Source organism: Wolffia australiana, chromosome 6 (assembly GCF_029677425.1).
Source record: "Wolffia australiana isolate 7733 chromosome 6, ASM2967742v1".
NCBI lineage: Eukaryota > Viridiplantae > Streptophyta > Magnoliopsida > Alismatales > Araceae > Wolffia > Wolffia australiana.
This window is the reverse complement of record NC_135840.1, coordinates 1,605,885-1,622,154: the sequence shown is the minus strand read 5'-3', so window position 1 is coordinate 1,622,154 and position 16,270 is coordinate 1,605,885. Positions and strand designations below refer to the sequence as shown.

General features: G+C 39.9%; 1 protein-coding gene across 2 annotated transcripts; it reads right to left on the bottom strand.

The window, feature by feature from the left end:
• Positions 1-4,029: 4,029 nt before the first annotated feature.
• On the bottom strand, positions 4,030-7,348 carry LOC144704464 (Rubisco methyltransferase family protein). Of its 2 annotated transcripts, none has more exons than XM_078576903.1 (5): positions 6,936-7,348; positions 6,141-6,307; positions 5,387-5,680; positions 4,780-5,043; positions 4,030-4,489 (listed from the first exon to the last, which is right to left on the bottom strand). In XM_078576903.1, the coding sequence occupies exons 1-5, from the start codon at positions 7,300-7,302 to the stop codon at positions 4,133-4,135; spliced, it is 1,449 nt and encodes a 482-aa protein (XP_078433029.1). In that variant the 5' UTR covers positions 7,303-7,348; the 3' UTR covers positions 4,030-4,132. The 2 variants fall into 2 exon arrangements, with proteins under 2 accessions (XP_078433029.1, XP_078433030.1); XM_078576904.1 differs by having other exon boundaries at positions 6,141-6,353; positions 6,936-7,130.
• Between the last annotated feature and the right edge of the window lie 8,922 nt (positions 7,349-16,270).

Sequence of the window (16,270 nt, the reverse complement as noted above, 5' to 3'; positions counted from 1 at the left end):
TTACCACTTCTGAGTTGGCTCCTTCCTTAATAGCAAAAGCTATATCGTCAGCAAGCACATACCTAACGCTTCTTGACTCATAAAATCTTGCACCTGAACTGAAAGAAGAAAGACGTGAATTAAGACGGGTGACAACAGACTGCCCAGAGGGATCCCTTTTAGACAATATCTATATGACCTTTTTTATATCTTATTTCCATCTTTTAGACAGCTGAAAGAGTTACAAAAGCCCTCATTGCTCTCAACCATATCTAAACTAAGTCTTCTATTTTTTTATAAGAGTGTGATCAATGTTCTCAAAACAACCAACAATCTCTGCTTTGGATAAATCGATCTACTGTCCCCCTCAACATGCGCGAAGAAGGTAATGGGTCCTCACTATGCACCTAAAGCCATGAAAGTTGGCCACAAAAAACGTCCTCATAGTGAGGTGAGACTTTAGGGGCAAAACATGAATTTAAGAAGGGGTGAAGCAAATAAAGAATTTTTTTGAATCAGAAAACAAAAGAAAGGTTGTATTTTATGGTTTTATAGGTTTTTCCTGGCTTGTTTGGCTTTGGAATCCACGACTTATGCATCTCCGAGAACTCAAAGCAACATTCCAAGGTCTTAAAATCTACTAAATGAGAATTGTCTGTATAAATCATTTCATACACCGCTTTGTTCAATATACATTTTTAATGTTATTACTTTTTATTTAATTATTACATAACATTTCTGATTAAAATAACTCAATAATTGAAAAAGGTAGTTTTTGACTCATTGCTTGCATGATCTTTCTTTTATCTTTTTTCTGATTAAAATCAGAACCTCTGAACTACTTGACTAGCGCTATGTGACTTATGAAAAAGCCGTCTACTCAGTTAGCGAGTAGGCGACATTCCATGCCTTGTGTCTCCCATCAGTTACCCACTTGACTGATATATGAGGCCGATGGACTCACGTCTGACCCTTTAGAGTTATGGTTGGGCAGAGAGATGGGGATCAGAGGATTTATTCATCACAGGCAACCGTAGAACCAACAAGCATCCCTTGGCGCTTGTTGGTGCATAACCCTTTTTGGTGTGTAATTAGGCATGTAATGTAAGTGTGAACTCGGTACTTGGTTGAGTAACATGGGTTCACTTAGTCGCACAACCACATAGTCTCATAATTAGGCATTCATTTGGCTACAATAATAAGTGCACAAGAAAACATGCTGTCACATTAACAAGAATGTAGCTTGCACACATTTCCACTTTGTAAGTGCAAAACAAGTTGACTTTGTCACAACTCAGGTAATGTGGGATCTTGTGTCTACTCTGTGAATGCAGTTCACTGGCCTGTTTTGGAATCCAGTATCTTGGAACTATGACCCATGATTATCTATACCAGTCCAATGATCCCAAGTTTCTTGAAAATGTCTTTGAAAATATTCAAACATATTTTCTGGCCCTGTGATTTATTTTGTACATTAAAATATATTTTATGGCTGTATAATTTCATGTATACTTGAAATAAATATTCTCCTGAAAACTATATTAAATTAATAATAAGATAGGAAAATTATGCTGATAATTTATACCAATAGAGGAAATTTTGCTAAAAACTATGCGAATAATTTAAACTGAAATATTGATAATATAAGAGATTCCACTATCGTATTCGGTTAATTTAATGCATAAATATTCTAATATAATCCTCTTAAAAACATTTTGAAACCAAATGTTTATGCATGGATGATGTACATATGTTTAAAATACATAATACTACATTTTATTTCAAAAAATATATCACTTAAAATAATGGCATAAGAACATGTATTTCAATAATCAATGTAGGTTATCAATAACACACATCCCCATACACCATAAAAATGACCTAAAACTTATCTATCTGTCTCCATCATGCTGCCCTGCCCAATAAACTCAGGACAAGTCTATCACCACCTCTTCTTATAATATTGATAGAATGATCCTTGTTCTAAGGAATAAATCAGGCAATGAAAACTTGTTTTACACCACTCTTGAATATTTCTCCCTCAAAATATTTTGTTGCACTACCCAAATCTTCATCATCATATGCCATATTTATTTTAAAATAGACAATTTAATATTTTTTCATGTTATATTTATTGAAACTATGTTTCCCTATAATATACACCCCGTGTACCTATTATTGATAGCACAAAATCCACTCACAAAAATATTTTCTCAGTTCTCATACCTATAATGAACATTTGCCATGTCTACCTCCAATTGAATAGCTTTTATCTCCATATATACAAATACCAAATCCACAATTCACCCCACAACATCTCATTCCATTCAAACATATGTCTTTCTTCCTAAAATAAAAAAATTAAAAAAATTAAAAAAAAATGTCTTTCTTCCTGGCCCATGTCAAAGCAGGTTGGCCTCCTTACAATCCAACTATCACCATATTTTTTCCTCTCCCTTCCCTCAGCCTCTTTCAAGGTTCTGTAAATTAGCTGGCATTGTCCTCCAGTCTCTTATATCTAACCACCATTCTCCCAATCCATGTGAAGAACATGTTTTTTCTACAGCATGTGAAGAACAAATTAGGAAGTTATGACTGATTTTTGAATATGTTACTTCAAAATTAAAGCATCTTTTCTAGTGCCTCAAACCAATAGCATGCATGTAACTAGGTGTAAAAGGATTTCTCCTCTAAAGTTCAATGTAAATAAGTGTTTTCCTGTATAACCCCTAATATCAGATGATGTTGTTAGGACAAATCATGTACCGGATATTGGAAATTGGAAATCCAATATCCAACTTTACCGATACTGGGATATCAGAAGTCAACAATGGATATCAGTTGCTGCAGTACCGATATCAGATATTGTTATCTGCTCCAACACTGACATGCATCTTCGTCTTAGGGACTGGATGATGATATGAAATATCAATGTCAGATATCAATCTTTTGATAGCCGCCATATAACTATAAATATTCACCACCTTACTAGGAAACATTAAATGCATTAATATGCTCTAGTACTTATATTTCTTCTATGTGTGACAAGTTAAATAATCAATATTCAATTTAGTTGAGCAGGTTGAAATATCAAATTCAGATCAGATATTTATTACCCTGGGCCAGCCCAAAGTATGTTAGATTTGTGAATTGTAAGCCCATGTTGACTAGGTCAACAACATTGAACATGTGAGTGATAAAAGCAGTTGTTTTTACATTAGGGCCCCATTTGAAACTAGTAATACTGTTTCTTCTTTCATTTTCTTCCATATCCATATAAAAATAAACCAATAAATGGATTTTGATTCTCAATACAGATTTTGATATTAAACATATACAATATCCATCCTGATATCTGATAAGGGATGGATATTCAATATCTGTCTGATATCCGATATCTGGTATCCAAAATCATCTAGATTTCATCTGGATATTAGGATATCAGTTGTCCAACATCAGATATCAGATGGATATTTTACAGGCAAACACTCATGTAGATGGTATGATAGAGAAATACAAGGCTACATTCCAGAAAAACAGATTAAGCTTAATAAAGTGTTTAAATTTTATGATACATTTAGCCTCATAATCAAAATCAAAATCAAAATCAAAATAATAATAACCCGTGAAGATGCCAATTTTAGTCAAAATTGCCATTTTCATTAGTTAAATGTCTCCAAGGAGTATCCCATGACATCTCAGAAATAATCTATTTGGAACAACCTCATTAAGCTTCATCCATCCCATCTACCCTGACCAAGCACATCATCTCCACGAATCTCTACGAGGTTTAAAACACGGCTCCCGTGAAATAGTAAACATAAACCAACAGACCATTGGATTTTCTTTTTCCTACACTAACACCTCACTTTAATATTGCCCTGACGCAAATAAATTTTCATTTATCCTTAAGTTGATGGCATTATCATCATATCATTATGTTCAAAGGGGAGTTCTATCCGTCATTCACATTCTTAACCCTTTAGTTGTATTTTATGACCATGAACACAAGTAAATCATTCCCAAAGATCAGCCATGTAAGCAAAGATATGATAAAAAAAACTCAACTTTGAGGTAAGTCAGTAATAATTCAACCAAATATTGAACAAAAAAATGACTTTGGACTTCAGAAAAAACTTACAAACTTACAAGTTCATTTTTGCAGAAGCACCTTGACTCTTTTTGTAATTGTCTGCATCAAATCTACAATCATTAATTTCTTCTGTAATCTGAACTGCACAACTAATCGCGTCGCATCTGAAATATTTCCTTTCAAGATGGCTTCATCATCCATAATCTTTGTCGGGAACTGCTGCAGGCAGATGACACAAAGGGCAATGATCGTACGGAGCGCGCTGATCTCAGCAGACTCTCCCAGAGGAGCTCCAGCAGAGAAAGACATTAAAACCTTCAGTGATGATTTTTGAGCTGCTTCTTGGTTGTTAGAGAAGAGAACTCTCAAGGCTGCTAGCAAGCGGCCGTCAACTCTTTCCTCGCCTCCCAAGTTGATCTGCGCCATGCACGAACACATAAGCTACTGTAGTTGTGATAGTTTTGAAATTGTGGATTCCAAATTTGCAAGTTGGCTGCCATTTTCAGATATAGATTCATGAGGGGCTTTAAGGGAAGAGCTTCAGTAAATTCTAATGTTGGACTTTCATGTATTTAACTTGGCACCAAAGCTGGATTTTGTTTTGGTGAGACTTTATTTGCTCTAAGTTTGCAATTTTAAGGGTTTATGGTATGGATTAGGCCAAATTCAGTATTTTAAAAGAGGATTCGTCGAGGTATGGTGCAAACCTTGAGAGATGCCCCATCTCCAATGAAGCCCAGCTGAGAGAGAATATCTCTTTGCCATTCAGATGGGGATGAGAAACAAGGATCAGACACCCCAGTGGCAGTGGCCGCAGCATCTAAAAGAACTCCATCATATTTTAATTCCACATTGTCGTGCTTGTTGGAGGTCTCCACGAAACCGTAGTCCAGAAGAAAGAGGTCATTTGTCAAACTTCCATAATTCAGGGTCACTGGTGCGTTGTTGTCAATCGATGTTTCGGAAATCACCTGGATTTTTTTTTTGGACAGGAGAAAAAATTAAATTGGGATCAAAACCCATCAGATTTATATTCGGTTTAAAAATAATAGCAGTAAAAAGTAAAGAAAAGGTCAGGACGGCCATGCAGTTAGACTTAAAGCACAAATCTCTTGTAACGGTTACAGAAAACAAATTTAAATGCAATTGAGAATCAATAAATGCATGTCGTTAGTGTGGGCCAGAGTTTATCAAGATTCCTATGTCTCCACACTAAAACTCAATATTTCACCACGTGCAACTGATAGTAGAATGTAATTGAAAGATAAAAAAAACATAACCTTGATCACCATGACTTATGAAGAGTAAGCTGACCTCTACTAAATATTCTGGAACGTTTCTTTCCTGCAGAATGAAAGCATTGGGATTGAAGCTGTGGTTGCACATATCTATAAGAGGAAGGAGCATAGGGACGCCAGCATTGGATCCATCTTGGACCACCTCACCGGACAGCCGGAAAGCCCGGGAAGATACAGCAGACATGGCCCATCCGACAGACGAGGCATCCACACACTGGCCTGAAAATGGATGATCGCCAGAGTCAATGCCCTCGAGCATTGACCTTACATCCTTCTCAAACGACAGCAGGAATCGACATCTTTTATTCACCTGGTACATGCGAAGAACACAAGTTTCCAACTCAGTTTTAATTAAATATGAAATACACAAACCTTATACACCAAGGTTTGTCACTCGTCAACATCTAACGGCATTGACTCTCATTGATGTACGCTGCGATGTTCACTGCAACGTTAACAATGATGTCGACGTTGATGATGTAACTGTGGAGATGGATAGATGCTAAAGTTACAGTCATCAACATCAGCTGTCAACTTGCTTAAATCTAATTTAAAGAGTTACTAACCCTATCTAAATCACATTAGCATCAACAGCCCTAGTTGACGACAGTGTTGATGTTGATGATGACAGTTTTCTTTTACCATTAGACAGTTGACGTTGACACCCATTGTCATGATCAAACCATACCCACCCATCGATGTCAGCATCTAGCATCAAAGTCAACAAAACGTGCCGAAACCTACCATCTGCCAAAGTTTCAGGATGGTACCTGATGGATAAGAGGAGCATAGTGCAGGTTTTTAATATCATCCCCGGAGAAGAAAATGGGTATGTCAAAAGCTTCTGGTAAATTGCCGATGTATGGCCACCAGAAAGACCCAGTTCTAGCTCTCTCTTGAAGGAGCTTCAAACCGAGCCTCATCGCCCACAATTCCTCTGTCACACTCTCCAGAGAGACGCGCTCATTAAGGGACAATCTACACTAAATTTTAAAAGAATATACATGATTTCAAACCAGAAAAAACTATGGTCTACAAAGGTGTTTTGTAGAGTTTTAAAGCAAAAACATTTCGAATAGAGATACCAAAATAGAAGATGGAAATTTGGAATCAATCAACTTCTCTCTATTACTAGAATACCACTTAGTCAGTGGGTTAGAGCAAAACTGGTGGCACGAAGGCTTTCGTTTCTTCTCCATTCTGAGGTTAGAAAGCTTGGCTGATGAGAACTGCCATCCGTCCGCAAGTCTTAGGAGAAATATGGTTCAAGGACAATCTTAATCCGGGGCAAAACGATAACTAAGAGCGACAGAAAATCATCTGTAACGCGGCTAACCTACTCCAACAGTACAGGATCCACAGTGTCGGCGTCGTAGTTGCAAAAGGATTTCAGAAAGAGAGAGATGTTAGGCAGACTTCGGTCAATTCAATAAAACTTTAAATAACTACCATTAATTCAATAGAACTCTAAAAATGTCATGTTTCCCAGGATAATCGGAGGCAAAACAGTTAAAATTTAACTCTAATTCAGAAAAAAAAAGATACCAACGGTGCCAGAAACTAACCAGGAACGCGTCGAACCAGCTCGGACAGAATTGAATCCGCAGCATCGGCATCTTCATCACTCCGAGAGCGACCGAGGCGCAAAGTCAGGCGCTCGGGAAGAGCGACAAGGCGAGATCCCTTCGGAATCTCCTCCGAAGCGACGAGAGTGAGTCCATACGAGGCGGATTCGGCAATTCTGAGCTTTGGATGGACGAATCCGCCCTGACGCTTCACCCAAGCGACGAGATCGGGAGGAAAGGGGGCAATGCGAGAGTACCGAGAGGCCGACATAGCCATAGCTCGGCGATGAGAGAGAGAGCGCGGCGGCGAGCTCAGAAGATCTGCCGTCGCCGCCATGAACGCCTTGGAGACGGCAGCGCTCGCCATCGAGCTCGAGCTCGAGCTCGCAAACTCTCCCAGGGAGAAGATAATAAAACGATTATATAGGGCAAATTAGGAGTCTGGTCACCTTCCGGTGAGATTACCCCCCGATTGCAAGGGTAATAAGCTTAAACGACGGATGACGGATGACTGATGACGGATGACGGGGGTGGGTATCAAAGGATGGATGACGGATGACAGAGGACGGATGACGGATGAGAGAGGACGGATGATGGATGCCGGATGATAGAAATGGGATGGAGGAGAGATGACATATGGTTGATGAGAGACTGCAGACCACGAATGATGAATGACGGATGAAGGATGATAGATGACAGTTGATGGATGATAGTGGGAGACAGATAATGGAGTTCGGAAAAGGAACAAGCAAGAGGTAACGGATGATAGATGACACACCACTGATGATGGATGACAGATGATGGATTACTGATTTTGGATGACGATGGGGGACAGATGACAGACAACAGAAAGGGGACGCGCGAGAGGTAACGGATGATAGACGACACACGATTGATGATGGATGATGGATGACAGTCGATGGATTACTGATTCTGGATGACAATGGGGGACAGATGACGTACATTGAAAAAGGGAGGGACGAGAGGTAATAAATGGTTGATGGCACTACTGATGATAGATGATGGATGATAGATGACAAATGATGGATGACTGGTTGAAGATGACTTATTCTTGTTGACTATGGGTTAACATATGGTAGACATTAAAAAAGGACAGACGAGATGTGATGGATTGTTGACGACAGACCACAAATGACCGCTGATAGATAATGGATGGTAGATGGTGAATGTTAGATGGCAGACAATGGAGGAGTGGTTGTGGATGACTTATTATGGATGATAATGTGTAACATATGGCAGACATAAAAAAGGGATGGACGAGATGTGACAGATTGTTGACGACAGAACACAAATGAAAGTTGATGGATAATGGATAGTAGATGGTGAATGTTAGATGGCAGACAACGCAGGAGCGATTGCGGATGACTTATTATGGATGACTATGGGTAACATATGGCAGACATAAAAAGGGATGGATGAGATATTTCAGATTGTTAACGGCAGACTGCAGATGACATGATGGATAACGGATGGTAAATGGTGAATGTTAGATGCCAGACAATGCATGAGTGATTGTAGATGATGGTGGGGGGCAGATAATGGACTTTGGAAAAAGGACGGACAAGAGGTGACGAATCTCTAACGACATACCAATAGATTATGGAAGATGGATGATAGATCGTCAATGGTGGATGATGGAGGACGGACGGGGGGCGACGAGATTGATTGGACATAGAGGTCATAGTAAGAGAAAATAGTGATAATTATAAGAAGAATGTGTCTGATCACCTTTGTGTGGGATTCAAAGCATGAAATTTTTGTTCCGAGATCAGGATGGACGACTGATTACAATGCCTTAGGTACAGTAGTTTTATTTGGGCCCACCTATTGGGCCAAAACAAAGTAGTTTTCTCTTGTATTTCTCTTTGGCTATCATCTTGATAGCTATTTTTTTTCTTTTTAATTATCATCTTGATAGTTGGGTCCCATAGGGCCTTATGCCAATTTGATATTTTCCTTTTGCGCACTTCCTAAAATTTAGCCCACTATTCTTCTTGGTGTTTTCTCTCCTTTGTATCCTTTCATTTTAAAATTTGGACCACTATTTTTGTTGATTTTTTTCTTATTAATAGATTTTCCTTTTGATATAGTCATCCACTATTGTAGTAATTGTTTTCCCTTAGTCATCTCTCATTTCAATATTTTGGGCCCATATTCTATTAGGTGTTTTCTCTTATTTATCTACTTTCATTTTAAAACTTGGCTCACTGTTCTGGCAGGTGTCTTCTTTTCTTTATCTATTTTCATTTGAATATTTTGGCCCACTATTATGATAGTCATTTTCCCTTCTTTATCTACTTTTGTTTTAATATTTTAGCCCACTATTCAAGTAAGTGTTTTATCTTCTTTATCTCCTTCATTTTAATAATTAGGTCCAGTGATATATTTGATCTTTTCTCTTACTTATCTATTCGATTAATTGGCCATGTAGACCCAAAGTAGTGACAGAACTATATGTGGCTGACAAGCCAATCACACATTTTATATCTTGTTCCATGTTCATTAGTAGAATGTATTCATTGTAGTGCACATGTGATGCTTAAAATGAAGTTCATGAATACATGCTCAAACTTGGTGAATTATGATGAGATTTTAATACGTAGATCAGTAGTATTTTAAGCATGTGTTCTAGATATTCCTATTTGAAGGATACTTGAGAATGACATTAAAGTGTCCGGTTAGAATAGTAATATCTAGCCTCATTTATATGATGAGTATGTTCTGTCCCATAGCCATTAGCGTGGAGACACTACATATAGATAGAGGGTACTACTTAGGGGAAAGAGTTCACTAAATTGATAAGTACAAATCCTCGAATGGTTTTATACCAAAATATCAATCAAGTTGATTCATATCATACTTGTGTAAGTGGTCCTTAGATTGAGATGCCAACGTCATCGTGTGGATGGACGGTTGTACTTTGACGAACTATAAGTTCTTAAATTATGATATTTCAAAAATCTTAGTTTATAGGCATCAAAGATTTCACGAAGAAGATTGAGTGGTAAAAATGGGAATCTCCACCCTTGGTATAAGTGGAGAAAACTCAAGGTAGATGATGCAATGAAGTTCTTGTTGGGTTTTAGAGGCCTCAACTCGTCTCACTCCGTGATTTCTTGGATCTCGGAGTAAGACGAGTTGAGCTGCTCAAGTGTGCACCCTCTAGATGTATCCACACGATCCTTGGCACGTTGGATCTCCTCCTTCTCATTGATGAGCCCCGTTCTTTCTCAGTCGTCGTTACATCGTCTCGAGAGAGGGGTGTGGGGAGAAGGGAGAAGAAGGGGAATGGCTCCTGAAAAATTCTGGCCTGGGTGAATTTCGTTCAGAGCCTTCCCTTATTTATACTAAGTGGGTATTTTTCATAAAACCCCCAAAACTTAAGTATATCTTCTAACGTCCAAAAGGCCATTTGCGTAAGGCCCTCTAGGCCCATGTATCAGTCTAGTTAACGACTCTAGTGACCAAATAACCTTTTTTGGCTTTCAAATTAATTGACTATATCAACATATAGATTAATTAATGTCGAATCGATTTAACCCAATCGATAGGTCGAGTCTCCAACACATAGGGTGCCAAGCTACACCTCGTGCTCGAGAAGATACAAAGGAGAGTGTATCGACTCACTCATGAAACCTGTTCGTCATCGGTTACCATGTATATATAAACCCTCATCCACTTGATGCTCCTTGGATTATTTAGGGTATGGTCAATTTTCAAACCCTAATCGGTCCTCCGAGTTAGTATTGATGCATTTGGAAATCATCGGAGAACTCTTCTCCGATATTTCATTACCTTGGCCAAGGATTTCTTCGCATCGTCTTCCTTGAGCTGCCACCTCTTATACCGAGGGTGGACGATCCCATCTTGACCACTCAATTGTCTTCGTGAACTTCTTGATGTACCCGAATTAAGACCGTTTGGAATCCCATGATTAGAGATTCGTTGGTCATAGTCAAAGTACAACCGTATGTCCACAATATGTCTTTGGTGTCTTACGTCTAAGGACCGCTTACACAACTATGACATGAATCGACCTAATTGACAGTTCCATATAATATCATTCAGGGATTTGTACGGATCAATTCAGTGAACTCTTTCCACTAAAGAGCACCCACTATCTATCCTTAGTGTCTCCACACTAATGGCTACAGGAACGGCCATTTTCAACATATGAGTGAGTCTAGATAGTGTTATTCTATTATGATACTTTGATGTCCTTCTCGCATATCCTTTGAATAGGAATGTTTAGAACACATGCTTAAAGGCTAGTGATCTCCGTATTACGATCTCATCATAATTCACTAAGTCAGATCATGTATTCATGGACTTCATTATAAGCATCACACGTGTAGTATAATAAATATGTTCTATTACTGAACATGGAATGAGATGTGGAATGCGTGATTGGCTTGTCGACCACATATATTTCCATCAGTTATTGGACAAGGCGGTGAAATATTGAAGAAGAGTTCTTTGATGATTTCCAAATGCATCATTGCTAACTCAGATGACCGATTAGGCTTTTCTTGTTGATCATACTTAAAGCATCCTAGGAGCATCAAGTGGATGAGGCACTATACATGCATAGTAACTGATCACATGCATATTCCATGAGTGAGTCGATACAAACTCCTTTGTATCTTCTAGAGCATGAAGTGTAGTTTGGCATCCCATAAGCTTGAGACTTGACCTATCGATTGGGTTAAATCGATTCAATATTAATTAATCTATAATATGATATAGTTAATTTATTTGGAAGTTCAATAGAGGTTATCGGGCTTATGGAGTCGTTAACTAAACTGATACATGGGCCTATTGGATCTTAGACAAAATGGTGATTTGTATGTCATAAGACACACTAAAACTTTGGAGGTTTTTATGAATATACCCACTTACTATAAATAGGATAATCCCTAAATAAAATTCACCCAAGCCAAAACTTTTCAGGGGCCCTTCCCTTCTTCTCCCTTCTGCCCATAGCTCCTCTCCATTCTCGATGTGATTGGGATGGCGTAAAGATGACAATGGAGCTTGTACATAGTTCATCAAGCTAAAGGAGAAGATTTGACGTACCAAGGATCATGTGGATACGTCTAGAGGCTACACACATGAGAAACTTAACATGTCTCACTTGAGGATCTAAGAAATCACAGATGCAATATGTGCCTAGGTGATTCGACTATTATTTTTATTGATGTCATTAGGACTCCATTTTAAGTCTTATGCTGCAAATCATTCTATGTTTTCATCCCCAACAACTAGCAGTGTTTTTTCATCCTCTCTTTTTTCCCCCTCTCTCTCAAAACATATCAACTAATTATATCTCTGATTTGTATAGCTCTTTTATGATGTCGGACATCATTGGAGACGTCATCCGGTCGACGCCGAGTGAGACGGTTCGGTGCCGTGAAATGATAATGGTGTCATCTATGACGATGGCGTCGTCTGACCGAAAACCCCAAATGGTAAATAGGCTACGATGTGGTGCAAGATGCGACAAACTTGGTATGTGCCAGTGCCGACTAGCTAGGAATACCGACTCTTGGGACCGACGGAGTCGCCCGGTGGTGGGAGGGTAGACCTCTTGAGCCTCGTCCGAAGGGACGAGGATGACTATGTTGCCGAACGGAGTAATCTCCGCCGGGTTTGTCCTCGCGCGATGAGCGGGCTTGACTCGTACCAAGGAGAGCCACTCAAGAAAGGAGTAGTTCACGCTCAACCTGTCTCTCTCACCTAGATCTAACCCGAGTGCGGTGGAGGCAATTAAAAAATGTACTGCAGAAAATAAGAGACGGGCAAGCAGAGGAAGACATACCTCGTCAGAGTCTTCGAGCCGATATCTTTCTGCTTCGTATGTCCAAACCATCTACGAGTGGCGTCGGGGCAAGAGGTGCTGGAGAAGGGGCCGGCGAAGTGAGACAGCTGCGGGGGCAGGAGCGGATAAGGACTGGATACAAGGAGGAGGCGACAGCTGGGCAGCAGGAGGTCGCCAAGGCCGTGCTCCAGGTGAGAGCATTTCGACGAGGCAGACACGCCCCAAGTAGGGTCCTGGTCGGGGAATGACGGCAAGTCAGGTGAGCAGTCATCCACGGGTCGTGCTCGAGCAACCGGGATGGCCTCGAGCGGAACCTGAACCTCTCCCCAGCTGGCGTGGTTGTCTTGCCCTACACCAAGGGTTGACCAAGGCCGGGCTAGGCGTGCACCAGGTCTGACGATCGCAAATAGAGGCCGCTGATGTGTCAGGGGCCGGGCTTGGCAACGGTAGTTTGCACCGTCGTCGGTCGACGCTACCCGATCAACAATTGACCGCTGGAAGATGAGGGGTCACGGTGCACCAGTGAGCTGGCACAGCGTCGAAGGGGTCGCGTGTGAGCGCGTCGCCCTCAGGCCTAAGGACGGTCAGGGATCCACGTGCAGGGGAGTTTGAGTCACACCAGAAACCGACGGGTCACCGCCGGCAACGCCGAGCTTCCTGGGGGTGACTAGCGGTCGCACCAGCAACGATGGAAGACTTCACGCGGAGGGAAAAGGGACGCGCGATGGGAGGTCAGTCGATGCTCTTCCCTCTCGTCCTCAAGGTCTTTTTCTGTTTCTCTATTCCTCTCCTCCACATTTTCTCCTTCTTCTTGTGCAAGGACGGGACCTGCTCTCTTCAACACAAATTTCGTAAAAAAAACAAGTCAGTCTGAACTAGGGCACCCATCCTTTCCTTTTATAGGGAAGGACGTAAATGGGCCCTTAGTGGTCAAAAGAAAAGAAAAGAAGATGAAGGTTAAGGCCCATTGGGGGGAAAGGTCCTTATAGAATGGACTTCCCCCCACACTACAACAAGACAGAAAAAGAGAGAAAAGAAAGAAAGTCAAGGGAAAGAAGGGGAATTGCGTGGAGAAAACTGGAGGGCCGAGAAAGCGACGGCTAAGCTCGACGCTTCTCTCCCCATTGCTGACAAAAACTGATGGTGGGAAATGCAAGACGACACGGATGCAAATGCGACTCAAAGATACGGACGAAAACGACGAAACAAAAATGGAGGATACACCCTTTACCCAGGATATTTGAATCCGGGTGTGCGCGCGGTCGCCTTGGCTTGCCGAGCAGGTTGAATGTGAGCCGGCGGTGATGTCAATGACGATGGCGACATCTCCGAAGACATTCCTAGGGGCTCGGACTGCGTCGCACCATCATTTTCTCTCAGAATTTTGTTCTTGTTCTGTTATGGATTTGTAAATCTCCAACTCTATTCCTGTTGGCTCTCTGTGGCCTCTGATTTTTTTCTTTACTCTTGCAAAAAAATGTACATCACTAGCATATGGGTCATTCTATTGGGCCTACAAAAAATAAGTTTTTTAATATTTATACTTTGTGCTCAAAGTACCCTGACCCGGTACCTTAAAAAATGATTTATTTTCTTTGAATTATTCTTTATAGTTGGGTATAGGGGGCCTGGGACTAAAATGAAAACATGTCTCAACTACCTCCATAATATCCAAGCTCACACTCACAAAAGGTATTTTCTTTTCTATGTACTCTCTCTTATCTTAACCAAGTATCTAAATCACACATAAGTATGATTATGGGAGAAAAATCAAATCATAGGGAGAAAGATGGAAAAAATATTATTTTAAATAGTTTATTTTTTTTTTACACGGACATAAAAAATTTCTTTTGGCAAATGGGTCATAGGAAAGAAACTAGTCGGTCTGATCAGCAAGCATAGCTTTGTGCAGGACTGTTAAATGTCTGTTGTTTTTTTCAAAAAAACATCAGCCAAAGTCAAAGGAAAAAAGACAACATCCCCATTTATGACAACTCATGTTCTAACTACTCATGAGATTAATGATGTCATGAACACTACACATGAAATTGTATTATATTAATTTGATGATATTTGTTAACTTAAACTCATTTCAGGCAAATAGTATAAACGGAAAAAGTGAGTCCAGTAGACCATGCGGCGCACCAATAAATTCCATGTGGGCAGTTGCCCAGCATAATTTTTTCTCGCAAAAAATCTACCGAGCATAGTATTCTAGAAAATTTCCAAAAGTTGATGAAGGGTGTTTATACAAATTTAGGAGCCCATTTACATTCTAAAAATAAATATTTCTAAAAATATAGTAGAATAGTGAAATAGCAATCGCAGACCCACACCCTTTCTAGATCATTAAGTTTATTTAAAAAAAAATCACGTGTACATATTTATTTATTTTTCATAAAAAATTCTTGTTCATTAGGGATCCAATCCTTAGTTTCGTAAAACAATCATTTGAACAATGAAACAACAGTGTTGGACACGGATTTTGGGATGAAGGATGAATGAAAATGATGGTTATAAAATTATGTGAAGGAACTGGCTGCCGTCTTATTTGTCCACATTTAGGCCCCACCATCATTCATCCACATCAATGTTTGCCCATCCTAATCTTGATGTCAGATCACGATAAAGGACAGATGCTGAATTGGATTTAAGAAATGGGCTTATCCGATATCTGTCTTTATCAATATCAATCATATTGAATATTGATTGCTACAGCATGCATATTTGACACAGTTACCCATCCCAATATCAGCAGCCATCTCAAGACTGGGATGACGATAACACATATCAGTTTTTTGCCATCCGACATATAAATAGAAGTATATTTTAGATAATTTAATATTACACTAGGGGACATAGAGATGCATAATTAATCTATAGGGAGTTATATATATACATTTATATGCATTTAACATATTTCTTCAATAGTTTCATCAACATACAGTTATTAGTCCATACTTAGTCCTGTATGGCTCTAATGGGCCTGTAGCACAATCAGGAGGGCCCAGTAAGTTCCTATCGATTGGGTATAAAGTAGGCAAGAAGGAGACAAGTGTTTTTTGCAAGTTGCCTTCAAAAGTATTTATACTGGTTTTTATTTTCCTTTTTTCCCATATGGGACTATGGGTGATCATTTCCCTGTATCCATATATCCGATATTCGTATCCGTCCTGATATCCAGTATTGAATGGGTATTCAACATCCGTCCCATATCAGATTTCTGCTGTCTGGAACTGCCCCAACTTTATCCAGATATCGGACAGATATCGAACGGCAGAACACTAATCCACATTTCGTCATCATCACCATTCTGTCATCAGTCCCATGAGTCATTCGTCCTCTCTCTCGCTCTGTCTCTCACGCTCTTAAATCACAGAAATGGCTCCCTTGCTATCCAAGCACTTTCTGTCATATGTTATCCCTCATCTCGGAAATATGACTCCGTCATCGGTACAATAGATGACGGAAGACGGCTTTGACGAAACGGATGACG